This window comes from Enoplosus armatus, chromosome 7 (genome assembly GCF_043641665.1).
Source record: "Enoplosus armatus isolate fEnoArm2 chromosome 7, fEnoArm2.hap1, whole genome shotgun sequence".
Lineage (NCBI taxonomy): Eukaryota > Metazoa > Chordata > Actinopteri > Centrarchiformes > Enoplosidae > Enoplosus > Enoplosus armatus.
The window spans coordinates 10,935,712-10,948,753 of record NC_092186.1 but is presented as its reverse complement, the minus strand read 5'-3'; the positions used below and the strand labels follow the sequence as shown (position 1 = coordinate 10,948,753).

The 13,042-nt window shown below is 42.0% G+C and overlaps 1 protein-coding gene across 1 annotated transcript in view; it reads right to left on the bottom strand.

The window, feature by feature from the left end:
• Positions 1–13,042, bottom strand: part of unc13a (unc-13 homolog A (C. elegans)) — a 42,952-nt gene that overhangs the window by 11,110 nt on the left and 18,800 nt on the right. Inside the window, exons 16-36 of the mRNA XM_070909632.1 lie at positions 12,762–12,836; positions 12,448–12,667; positions 11,180–11,407; positions 10,728–10,869; positions 10,017–10,186; positions 9,720–9,835; positions 8,481–8,644; positions 8,178–8,331; positions 8,008–8,076; positions 7,526–7,615; positions 7,040–7,174; positions 5,334–5,467; positions 5,086–5,171; positions 4,102–4,228; positions 3,891–3,987; positions 2,941–3,084; positions 2,691–2,768; positions 2,482–2,559; positions 2,266–2,354; positions 2,020–2,166; positions 1,292–1,421 (exon numbers count right to left, since the gene is read on the bottom strand). Of these exons, the coding sequence (XP_070765733.1) occupies positions 1,292–1,421; positions 2,020–2,166; positions 2,266–2,354; positions 2,482–2,559; positions 2,691–2,768; positions 2,941–3,084; positions 3,891–3,987; positions 4,102–4,228; positions 5,086–5,171; positions 5,334–5,467; positions 7,040–7,174; positions 7,526–7,615; positions 8,008–8,076; positions 8,178–8,331; positions 8,481–8,644; positions 9,720–9,835; positions 10,017–10,186; positions 10,728–10,869; positions 11,180–11,407; positions 12,448–12,667; positions 12,762–12,836 (2,673 nt within the window). The remainder of the gene's footprint in view (positions 1–1,291; positions 1,422–2,019; positions 2,167–2,265; positions 2,355–2,481; positions 2,560–2,690; positions 2,769–2,940; positions 3,085–3,890; positions 3,988–4,101; positions 4,229–5,085; positions 5,172–5,333; positions 5,468–7,039; positions 7,175–7,525; positions 7,616–8,007; positions 8,077–8,177; positions 8,332–8,480; positions 8,645–9,719; positions 9,836–10,016; positions 10,187–10,727; positions 10,870–11,179; positions 11,408–12,447; positions 12,668–12,761; positions 12,837–13,042) is intronic.

Below are 13,042 nucleotides of genomic sequence, written 5' to 3'. Positions count from 1 at the left end.
AAAGAGCCCCACATCAATAAAAAGAAAACACAGTTTGGGCCCCCAGGGCTGGAGGGACGTGGACCAATTGACACCTGTCTGAAGCTTGGACTAAGTACAGGTAGAGAAGTGAGAGGTGCCAGAGAATAAGTAACTTTACTACTATGAAATATCTTAGATTATCACAAATAAGTGTTTTAACAGTAACTTCAAATGAAAACCAGCTACTCAAGAGATCATGTGGCATTCAGAGCTCACTTCTCCTATTTTTGCTCCTTCCTCTATTCTGATTGGATAAACTCAATTGGTCAGGGGCTAACTGCAGACCTACGGCTCCTGAGGCTGAACCAGCAGCGTTGATACTGGCTAGCACTGTGCGCGCTAACCAGAGATGAATTATCACCGTATTAACAGAGATATGAGGCTCTTTAGTTAATAACCAAACACAAATAAGAACACATATATCCAAAACAAAAGAAAACAAGAGGCTGCTTTCCAAAATGTATGATTCTTTTTTGGAAGTGGGCCAGATCCTTTGGGCAAAAATGTTCTGCCACTCTGTTGTGAGTTACTCATAAATCAGGAATCTCTCCAAATAATTGTTGGCTGACATACTGGAGAGCAGCCATGAGCTGGTGTTAGAATGATATGGTGCACTCCTTTTTTTCCTTTTTTTCCCCAGTTTAAAAGGGTTTCATCTTGATTGTCTGGATGAATGAAGGCACTGGGGGCGGTGTTAAATATAATGTGTGTAGGGGTTAAGAAGTGGATAAGGATGCCATGTAAATGTGACGCAAAAGCAGTTTGATGTTTTGTTTGTAAGAGGGCCATCTTGAATCGCAACACACACACACACACAAAATGTCTGCCTTTGTGTTCCTTTTCCTTATTCTCCACCTCCTCCTCTTTTTTTCTTTTGATGCTGCCTTGGCAGTTGGAGGTGTGTGTAAGTGTGCATTTGTGCATGTGTGGGTATATGTGTGTTACATGTTTTGTACATCATTTTCAGACTGCCTTATTGCTGTGGTCATCATCAGAACATGTAAATATATTTGTATCTCTTCGTACCAACATTCACGCTTACCTAAACTCATCAGTAAGCTCTATGGAAAATAGATCCTAGTGATGTGTATGCGTGTGTGTGTATATGTCTATTTGCATGTGCATATTCATCCACACTAAAAATGTTAAATATGTGTCAGTCCTTGTAGGCACAGTGAGCAATGTGTGCCAAAATAGCATGTGTAGCATTATTATTGTGTGTATTTGTATGGTCGCGTGCCTCTATATGTGTAGTCGGAGGTCTGAGCACTCTCACCGTTTGGTCTGTGAGTGGCGGCAGAACGATGGTCTTCTCCATGGTGTTCATCACCAGCTTCCACAGCTCCTTCAACACACGTTTCAGCACAGTCTTCTCACAGATCTTAGCAAACAAAGTCAGGCTGGCGGGAGGGGGAGACAGAAGAAAGGAAGGGGAGATGAATAATAAGCAGCAGAAGGAGGCAAACACTGTGATGATGAAGAGGACAGGAGAGGTGGTTGCTTGAAATCCCTGCATGTTAAAAAAAAAGGCTTGTCAGAAAAGCACAAAAGCTCAGATTTTGGGTAATTTCACTACTGCTTCTACTCAGCTGAAGACAGACAATCTCATGGATGCCTTTCTTTCTTTTTCTTTGTTTCGTCTCGATGAGCAGTTTGAATGTTGGGTAGTAATACTAGCTTGACACAATCCACTACACGACTGTGGAATCAAGTAGAAATTCCTCTCAAAAGTAGGGAAATTACATAGAAATATTAAACTTCTGCGTGTGGATCGCTGGTCAAACTCCTCCTGAGCTGCAACTTAACCTCACCGACATCTACCCATTGACATAAACTATGATTACCAGACCATTCAACGCACCTTCGACGTGAATTCTGAGACAAAAATAGGCATCTATGAGTTTGTCTAACCCCAGGTAAGTGCGTAAAATAATAAAATGCCCCCAAAGCTGAACTATCCCTTTTAGACTCCACTAAAATGCCTCTAGACTGCCTCACTTGCTGTCCAAGAACTCCATGATGGGCTGCAGGACGTTGTCAGCATCCTGAGCCACGCTGCTGGCATTTCCCACATTTGAGGTTCCTTTCACCTGAGCCAAGATGTCTCCCATCTGCTTCACATTCTCCTCTATGTGAGGCTGGAAACTACAGAGGAAAAGTAGGAGAAGCGTTTAATGAAGTCGGCACTGTCAGTATAAATATACATCACATTAATGACTTATGGATGAATGGCTGCATTTCTACCTGACAGAAAAGACCCTGCTGAGATCATCCATGACGTTGTTGAGCTTAACCTGCAGGTCTTTCAGGATATCGCTGGCCTCCACACACAGCTAAAGTGCAGACATGGAAACACTCGGTGACCAAATACCAACATACGCACGCAAAACTAAGCTAGTGAACAAAACCGGTTGGGAGTTGGAACTCGAGAGAGGACAAAAAAAAAAAAGAATCACTCACATCTTTTCCACCCATGGCTTCAAACATCTTCTCCAGCTGAACTCTCAGCTGCTGGATGTTGTTGATCAGGATGCAGGGCTGAGGACAGAAAGATGACACACGTCTGTTTGTAACAATCAGAGCTCACTATAACACAACCATGAATATACTGAATAGTTCGGTTTATGGTGTAGACCGAGCACGTGTTCATCAAGTCTTCCACCACTCACCACTTTCTCCATGGTGACATAGTTGGCAAACAACTTGGAGATGACATCAGCGTAGGACAGAAGCACATTGCTGATGGTCTGGAGAGAGAAACATGAAAGAGCAACAAGTCCTCATCAGGGGGTAGTTTGGTTTCTGAAGTTAAAAATGACGCTGTTGCCTGAATTAAAAACTACTTCTAAAGACCCCTTTGTTGTACATTGGGTTTATAAGATATGATTTGACTGCAAATTGCAATTGTACTAAATGTACCTTAGCAAACCGCTTCATGTAGTGTCCTACGATCTGTGGATCTGGGCACTCTAGCTTCCTGATGATCTCAAAGCTCTGGTTGAGCTGTGAAAACACGTCCACCACCGAACAGGAGAACAGAGCATGTTCTGATGTGACCTGGAACTGTAGGGCAGAAAAGATGTGCGAGAAGATTAAAAACAGGGAAGAAAATGATGTGAAAATGGAATAAGTGATTAGGGATCAGTAGAGGTAGCAGGTGAGGAGATGAGATTCAAGGGATGCTCGCAAGATGTGACCTCTAGGCACCTAAGACCACACAGACGTACCATTAGACGCTATTTTAAACTGGTCCTTTGATATCTTTCACCACATGTACAGAGCCTCAGACCCCCTACAGCCAACCAGCCATACAGCCAGTTAGACAGACATCCGGTGACAGGTGGGAGCTCTTGTCTGTCTTCTTGTAATTGGCTGCTGGTTAGCGTCTGGTCCCTAATTGGCTAGAGGTGAGTGTGTGGGTGCTCCTCTGGGGAGTCTGGGTAATGAGGTGAGGACAACTTTCCTGCAGTCAAAACTCTGGAATGAGGCCATTAATTCACAATATCCTGCTGTCATAGAGTTATCTCCCTCCTTAAGTACATACACATCTCAACCACGCTTTCCTCACTTTATATGACGAAGCACTTTGACCGAAACATCCTCTTGGCCCAAACACACTTTCTGCTTTGAGGCCACAGTCTTGTGCCTCTGTGTCCGTGCTGCTATTGTTGCCTTTGAAGAGTGCAGGAGGGACAGGGGGAAGTGTGAGAGGCAGAGCGGGAGGGAGAGTGAAACTTTGGCTGATAACTCTGAGTGTGACAGAGGAAGTACAAAGGATGGATTACAGTAATTCTGCCTGAACAACAACAGTGACTCAGCAGCGTTTCCACAGGAGTGAGGGGGAGATAAGGAGAGCCGGAAACTTTTACCCCGTCTTTTTTGTCTCTCTCCAAAGCACCGTGCTGAAAGTCCCGAGACACTTCTTCGTTTTCATCCAGCCACTGAATGACAAATGGCTCAAACCACCTATGGAGAGCAGAAAACACATATTTGTATCTACAAACTAGGACCCTGTAGTGACACAAGATGATGAGTATAAGTCCAATGTTGCAAAACAGTGATGGGCGAGTTGCTACTCACGCAGGATATTCTGGCACTCTGCTCTTGAAGAAAGGCAGGTCTTTGCAGTACTCGTTGTACAGCCACTTCACCTTGAAGTGCAGGTTCATGTAATCTGCACTCTTGCACAAGCGATTTTTTTCATGTTCTGAGAGAAAGAATAAAGCAGACAAATGCATGTTGAGTAAAAAGCTAATTTCTCTTTCTTTCTTGCTGAGTATAATTGACGGTTTAATCGCGCAACCGCGTTTTGTACAGTTGTCATAGTCCAACTCAAGAACATTATAAAAAGAGGACCAATTACACCAATGTTATTAAAAAAATCAAATATTAATCAAACTGAGTATGACTTTTCAGGCTTTGCAAAATTTAAAAAAAGAGCTTGTTCTATTTTTCATATATCAAAACTAAACCAAACGTGGAAATATCCATCTGCTATCTGATGGCTGTGTGTCTGGGCTAACACAAAATCAACCCTAACTTTGTGTGATCAGTACGGTACTGCACTTGTTCAATAGATCGTCCATCGTCAGGGTATATCTCATTAGATAAGGAGCCAATAAACTGTATCTCCTAATCCATTTCACCACATGGCACGAAATTTGATACACATGCTTAATAATAAAACCTTCAGCTGGTGTGGTTTACTACACATTAGCATGTACGTTTACTTGTGATTGTTCAGTTACTTTAAAATCCTCTATTTGAAACATTCCTAACAAGTTTCATCCAAATTGATGAAAGCAATTAACACAACTTCGTTCTCCTACCACATTCATAAATAAACCAATGAAAACAGTAAAAGATCAATTAAACTCTCTTCATGTCATTGTGAGGTACAGCTAAACTCCTTCATACTGTTTTGTGTGTCTATGTGTGTATTTGGTCATTAGTGCCTGAACCACAAAATTGCAGTTAGCGGCTACATTTATCTAATGAGTCTTCAGTGCTTTGACAAGGCTCGGTCGGCTCGGTCGGCTCAGTATATCATTGACTCGCACTCACCCTCCATTGCATACTTCATATCCTGAGCAAACAGGTTCCACATCACTTCAGCACTGATTTTACCCACGTTGAGCTCCTGGGGAAATCTTGATGGAGGAGAGAAGGAGAAAGGCTTACTGTATGTGCACTTAGAGGTAGAAGGTATATGAAACTGAGCCAGCAGAGAAGACCCTGTACCAGAGAAACTATGGAGAGGAGATGGGGTAAATAGTGTGATTATTGAAATGTGATCAAATACAGAGACATACTGGTTTAGGCAGGGAGTGTAGGAGTTCTTGTCCTCCTCGATAATGGAGACAATAAGTGTGATGAGTTTGGACCAAAAATCCAGATTCTTGATGCTGGGTCCCTGCTCCTCCGGAGGCACGGCACCCTGTTTGGCCTGGAAACACAGCAACACAGCTAGACTCACAATAACACTCTACACACACTTTATTTTGGGGGGGGGGGGAGTTCAGCCTGCTGGTCACTTTGTTCAGTGTATAAAAGGGAAGATCGGCACCTCTGGCAACAACTGTCGACCTGCACAGTCTGCAGGTAAATGTATTCTGCTCAATCACTGACTTTTTAAAGCTTTCCTCATCATCATGATATAAATCATTAGGCCATACTTCACACACCAAACCTCTACTCACATGTTGGATGAAATAACCAATGGGGCAGTCTTCCAAGTAGTAGTAATGTAGTTATTTGATTGTGTGACCATTTAGTACTCTTAATGTAAATTTTACTAATCGTATTTTTTATTGTCTTTTTTTTGACTGTGTTGTTAATCCAACAACTCATACGTATTCAACATTCGCTACTCAAACTGCTTTAAACAGACTCAGAATGTCAACTGTCTGAACGACTCCTTTGAAACAGCTGAAGATGTGCTGGAAGAAAAAAAAAAGAAAAACGAAGCCGAGCACCGCAGGGATGGAAGAGTGAAGAATGATCTTGCAGAGATTTCAACAAAATATAGCAACGTCCCTCAGGATGAAATGTTTTATTCAAAGGGAAAAAATGCTTATTTGAAATTCACGAGGGAATCTGAATGGGGCTGCCGCTTTAATGAGGACTCGAAGCAAGTTCTAGAAATCCCTGAAATCGGATGCAGGCGTGATGGATGGAAGAGCCCGGCCTACCCAGAGTGAGAGGATGATGTGGAGTCACCACACACAGATTGTCACACTGAGGACAATACAGAAATCAAGTAAAGAAGCAACACTAATAACATTCAAAAATCATTTTGTACAGGAATGTTTTTGGGCAAGCGATCTGATTAATCGAGCACCAGTCAAAGACACCTCTCTTTGTAATGATAATTCAAAGTTTCAAATGATTAGTAAGTCAACTCTTTCAGTGAGCTCAGAGTTAGGCAGTGATTTATCCTGCTTGTTCCTTCTGAAAGAACCAAATGACAGCCAAATAAAAAGAAAAAGTACATCAGTCACTGGACACAAAGTACATTTCATTGCTTTTTAGCACTGACAAACCCAAAAACAAACGATTGTGTTAGCTCTGCCAACAACAAGAGGTAGACACAGAGCTAACACGTCCTGCTGCAGTGTGGTCTTCACTGTATCAAGAGATATGTAGCAAGTTTAATTTGCCAAAATACAACTCAAGATTTTGACATGCTCTCAAATAAAATGGATGTTTACCTGACAATGTCGTCTCAGTCTGAGGGAAAACGAATGAGCTCCTTAAAAATCAGTTTCTATATCATCTATTTTATTCTATTTGTTTGCAACATTTTTTTTTCTTTTATTATAGTGCATTATGTAGCAATGTGCAAACCATTGTCTCTTATTTTCTTATATTTATTACACTCACATGACCTTTGGCAATAAGTAGTTACGGTCAAGCCAATAAAACAAACTGAAACTTGAATATTTTGAGAGAGAGAGAGAGAGGGAGAGAGAGAGACATTCACTCACACCTACACAGATATTCAATAGTTTTTTCTTACCGGGTCTGTCTGATACTCGCGGCTGTACAGCTCATGACAGTTATTGAAGATGTACTCGTAGGTGGAGTTGAGACAGGCTTTGACACAATCCTTCACTACCTGACTGGCTCTGGGTGGAGACTGAAGCTCTTGGACCTGAACACACACACATACACACACACACACACACACACACACACACACACACACACACACACACACACACACACACACACACACACACACACACACACACACAAAAGAGAGACAGTTAAACAAGTGCACACACATTGACATTAATTAAACAAATTATGGCACTTCAGAATTGTCTTCATGTTCATCTTGATTACAAAGACAAATAAAATATGATTCTTCTGCTTTTCATATCAGACTTAAAGCCTCTGAGGAAATACACTGAGCAACACGGCAACAGGGTGGGTGTTAGGGTAAAATACAGAAGAAAACCAAAAAGGCTTTGACAGACGAAGACAAAGGGATGGGCGGTACCTTCATTCTGAAGAAGGTGATACTGGTGAGGAGGTCCACAGTGGACTTGAGGTCCTGCAGCCTCTCGGGGCTGCTGGCAGGGAAATTGTTCTGCAGTCAGACGGAAAAAAAAAATACAGTGAGCCACAACACATGACATCACATCCATCCTTGTCCGGTGTGTGTTTGTGTGCGTGTTTGTGTCTGTGGGACCGATCCAGCATAGCAACACAATTTCCACTTGTTACTGTGTGGGTGTGCAGTGTTTCCTGAATGTGTCTGAGCATGTTTCAGCACAGGAGCTGTCACTCTAATTAACACATCCGCCTGCTTTGTTTTACTGTGTCTCACAAAGAGACAGATGAGCAGAGAAAGAAAGGCACAGAAAGAAAGTACAGTAGAGAAAGAGAGGGGAGCTATACACTCATTATTAGCTGTCATCTATTATAAACTTTTTCAAGATAATATATGAGTGCAAACAGCAAAATGGAGAACAATCTTACTCGGTACATGGAGAGGTCGATCCTCAGAGAGTTGTGAAGCTGGTCTAGAAGCTTAACAAATCGCTCTTTCTGTAGGCATTATAACACACATGGTAACAGATTTTAACGTTATGATTGCATTGATTTGTTATTATTTATTGATTCCGTTAAATGTGTCTGCAGGGACTCACCCCAAAATTAGAAGCAGCAAAACGGTCAGAGGCAGACACGTTGTTCGTTGCCTGGGTGGTGTGAGCGTAGTAGGCATTGATGTTAGCCAGCAGGGTACTCATCACTGCAGGCACACCTGGGCACATGTACTTAGATGACAGGCAGGCAAAGTGACTGCAAATGAGGGAGAGACGTGTAAGCAAACACAGGATACTTTACAGAGAGCTCGATGCATGAAAACAACTGACAATGAACGCAAAAACAGAGGGTATTCTTCCCAAAATAGTGATATTCAGAATTCAGGCTTTCAGACGGCAACATACGTCATGGCCTGGTAGATGGACTCCACTCCATAACGCATGGCAAACTCATCTACAATCTCCTGGGGAGTCTCCTCAAAATAGACTTTCCATGCATCATCCCCTTTGGCATCAGGGATCTTCACCACACCGTTGTTCTGGATGTCTGTCACATAGTGGAAGAGGTTCTACAGAGAGGAACCGGAGAGAGAGTTAGAGACAGAATTGATAGAAATGATTATTATTAAGAGCTTTGTCATGTTTAGGGATACAGTTGTGTTGAAGGAACACAGGAGTGGCCATGGTTGCTTGAGTGTGTGTCACTACTTGTCAGCATGTTCAAATGATTGTAATTGTATCATTACAAAGCTAGGCTGAACATTCGTACATCTCTCAGTTTCTATACGTTTCATTGTACAAAAACAGAGCAGATTACAAGCCACGATCTGTTTATCTTTAAATGGCTGTGCTACATGAATAGCCATTAAACTACATTATGAGGCCAACACAAGGTGCTGTCTCGACTACTCAACCATAAAGCAATATGCTGCTGTAAAACATTCTGAGTTGGCTATGTGGTTTATGGCCACTTATGTGCAGCAATAACAGTGGTCATTTGTCTGTTAAGGTTCAGCTCTGTTGAGTAATGGACCGAGGAATGACTCTATACAAGGCTGTGATAGGTCTACAATCAATCAGCACAGAGCCAGACTAGAAATAGGTCTGATGTCTGGAAGTGGTCTTTATCTTATGAGACCAAAGCAAACTTCACGGAGAATTAACTTAAGTTTCATTTGGAATGGATCCATTATGACACTGAACATCAGTCATGTAAATTAACCTGTTTGGCATGGCTCCATAGGATGACTTTGCACGGAGATACACACCGGTACACAGACAATGGTGGGAAAAGTACTATAAACCTAAAGTAGCAATGCATCAAAAAAGATTCCTGGATTCAAATGTTATATTTAAATGCCCCGCTGCACACAAACTGCATATTGAGGGTTCAAGTGAAAGCACAGGAATAAGTATCAGAAGAACAGTTCCTTTCAGAGGGAAAAGGTATTAACGCATCAACCTGTTTTAGTTTTCTACTGTTTTGGGAGGCCTGGATATATGCTGTTTGTTTGGTAGTTTAAAGTTTGACATGTTATATAGATTCTCTTATTTTGCAAGTATCTCAAAACAGTATCTCAGTACAGCTCTAAGTACAGTATCTTATTATGTTCCCCTGTTCAAACACACACACACTGAGCTTACTTCATGCAAACAGGTGTACTGAACGTGGTAGGGGGCGACCGTCTCCTCTCCTTTGATCTCTACGTTGATGTGCATGCGAATAGCTCCAGACACAGCTGATTTGTCTGTACGCTTGTCTGTGAAGAGCATGAGACACACAGCAACACAGTTAACAAACTAAAAAAAAAGTTAGGTCATTCATATAACTGCAAAGTGAGGTGAGCTGATCATGGAGGTAAGAAGCTGTTGTATCAATACAGTTTACAGTAAAGGTGACGTGGACTATCAATTCAACGGACACGACGTGATTCGACTGACCCAGATTGTACCAGACGTCCATCTCTCCGCTCAAAGTGCGGACCTCGATAATAGTTTGACCGAGGAAGTCATCTGACTCCCGTTTGAACTTCTGCTTCACACGAGACTTTATGTCGTCGTCCTCATCCCACACTCGCACCTTGATGCGGTCTGAGGAGTTGTGACATTCACTAAACAGACACAACCAAAGAGTCAGCACCAGCTACCAGATATAGCAGTTACACTGACAGTGGGCCAAGAAGACCAGATGAATTACTACCATGACTCATTCGATATCATATATAAGTGTAAACAAAACAAACCTAAATACATTTTATTTAATAAACAGAAGGAAGATAGAAATCTTTATCTCCATTAGCTGGAAGGTACATACTGTATATATAATATAAAAATATCAATAATCAATTATTCCTTTAAGTCATTAGCCAAGCAAAGATGCCAAACATCTGTTGGTTAAAGCTTCTCAAATGCGGTGATTTGCTAGTTTTCTCTGTTTTCTATCACTATAAAATGAGTCTTTGGGTTTTTGACTGCAATTTGGAGAAATCATGATTAGCATTTTCTTCAAATATATGACGTTTCACTTGGCTAAATAACAAATCAAATAAGTGGAAAAAATGACCAACATAGTAACTGGTAATGAAAATAATTATTATTTGGAGCCCTAACTCTTACAAATGTCACATATGTTTCCAAGAGGTCTTGACTCACAAATTAAATGTCTCCTCCCAGACCGGGTTGAGGTTGCCGTAGATGGTCTTGGTCCTCTTTTTGGTCTTTCCCACCTGCACGGTCACATAAGGATCACTGGAACCGGTTTTATCCTTGGCTTGTAGACCCTGGGCACACAACACTAGAAAGAAGAAAACAAATTCCAAGCTGGTCAGCCACTGTGTGTGTGTGTGTGTGTGTGTGTGTGTGTGTGTGTGTGTGTGTGTGTGTGTGTGTGTGTGTGTGTTTGGATGCAAACAGATGCTTCTTAAATCATGTGACCTTCTGCTCTACTGCCCCACAAACGCCACCTGTGCTCTCTTCATACAAACGCCAGCTTGTCTCTTTTTATAGACACAAACACCTGACACATGCCTCTGACTTTGATGTTGACAGCGTCAGCCAGATCTGTTCAAAGCTACTGTACTGTGCAAATTTGACTTCACTCTCACCTGTGATGCTGATCTTGGCCGACCATTTAGAGGTGCCATCGAGCACGCTCTGTTTGATCTGCTTCATGTGGGTGACGTGGGTGGCCTTTACGATGGCGAACACCTCCTGAATGAGTTCAAAGATCTCAGGTTTGTTCCTCTCGCGGATCTTCATGCGATCCTTCAGAACCATGATGATGTTCTGGGTTCGGTCCTCCGCACCGTGTTTGGAGCTCTTCTCTGCTGCTCCTGGTTAGCGGGAAAATTAACATGAGAAAGAAAAGGATAGACGTGTAAAAGCAATTAGAAGTGGTATCATGAGAGAATTGTTTGACGTAAGTTGGCTTATAGTAGACACACAGTCATTCTAGATAACAAAAACGGAGCAGAAAGGTGCATGGAGGATACATTTCTACAAGTTATAGGAACATTTCAAACTGAGATTTCAATATAAAATACAGAACAGAGATTAAGATGGTGTAGGTGATGAAAAACTTGGCTATATTTCATGAATGAGAGGCGGACACATTTGTGGAGCTATAAAATGCTGAGTAAAAGAGAGATGGAAAGGGAGAGGTGGATGACAACAAAAGACAAATGGCTTTTAATATCCTCTCAAGAAAATAAGAAAGTGAGAGAAGGAGGAGGAGGAGGCATTGACAAATAGAGATAAGAGGAAATAGATGGACTAGATAGTTTACTATTATTAATAAAACAGAAGCTGCACTGACACAGCAAGAAATCTAAACCATAAAGTCAGCAAATGTTCAGCTCCTGTAAATATTTATAATACAAAGTGGCATCTAAGCTTTGGATCCTATATATCCCAGAATATTATGGGCTATGAAAAGCCAATTTTAGGCCAAGCAGTAAATATGTAATTACACATTTAAAGGAACAGTTTTGGGATATAGGCTTATTCGCTTTCTTGCCAAGAGTTAGATGAGAAGATCGATACCACTCTTATATCTGTACTATAAATATGGCGCTGGCCTGGCTCTGTCTGGAGGTAACAAAATCTGCCTATTAGTACCAATAAAGTAAACAAATTAACACGTTATTTCTCATTTGTCTTATCCGTACAAAAAACTTGGTATAATTTTTTTTTTTTACCTTTCGACAGAGCCTAGCTAGCTGTTCCCCCTTGTTTCCAGTCTTTATGCTAAGCTAAGCTAACATCTCCTGACTGTAGCCCTGTATTTAACATACATCATCATATTTTTAATCCAGTCTCTCAACCCTGCTTCAGGAGCTAAAATAGAGGTAATGTTTTCCGGCGTTTCACTTACTTTGCAGACAATCAGCATTAAGTAAATCTTGACACTTCTCGTGGCATTTGACTCCACACTCGGTACAGCGCATGCCCTGGCGAGCAATACCCCACAGCAGTCCCTCACACTCGTAGCAGTAAGTGGGTGTGGTGGCTGTCCACACCTCAAAATTGTGTGGGGTGGTGCAGGAGATGGGATATATGAGGGCCTGGAGGGTCTTCTTGTAGACATGACTCTTCTACGAGGGTACAGAAGAGAGAAGTGCGGCGTCAGCAGAGTGTTCAGGTGATGGAATGACTTTTGGCACGATGTGAATTAACACTGTGACTGACCAGCTCTTCGTTATGCAGGGTGCTGGACGTCAGGGCCGAGGTGATGCCGGCCTTCCTGGAGTTCTGCACCAAGGACTGAGTGGCAGAAGAAAGGAGGGGTCAGTTTCTCTCAGCTCCCACCTCAATATCTTATTCTTTTTATCAAAACAAATCTCAGTGCAGCCTGTGGGAGGCAATGTGTATTATTACTGTCTGTCTGGCAATGTTCCCCTGAATAGTTACAGCAAACCTCGAGGTGACAGCTGCAAGTGCTTCCTCTCATAAGAGTGATCAGTTTGCTG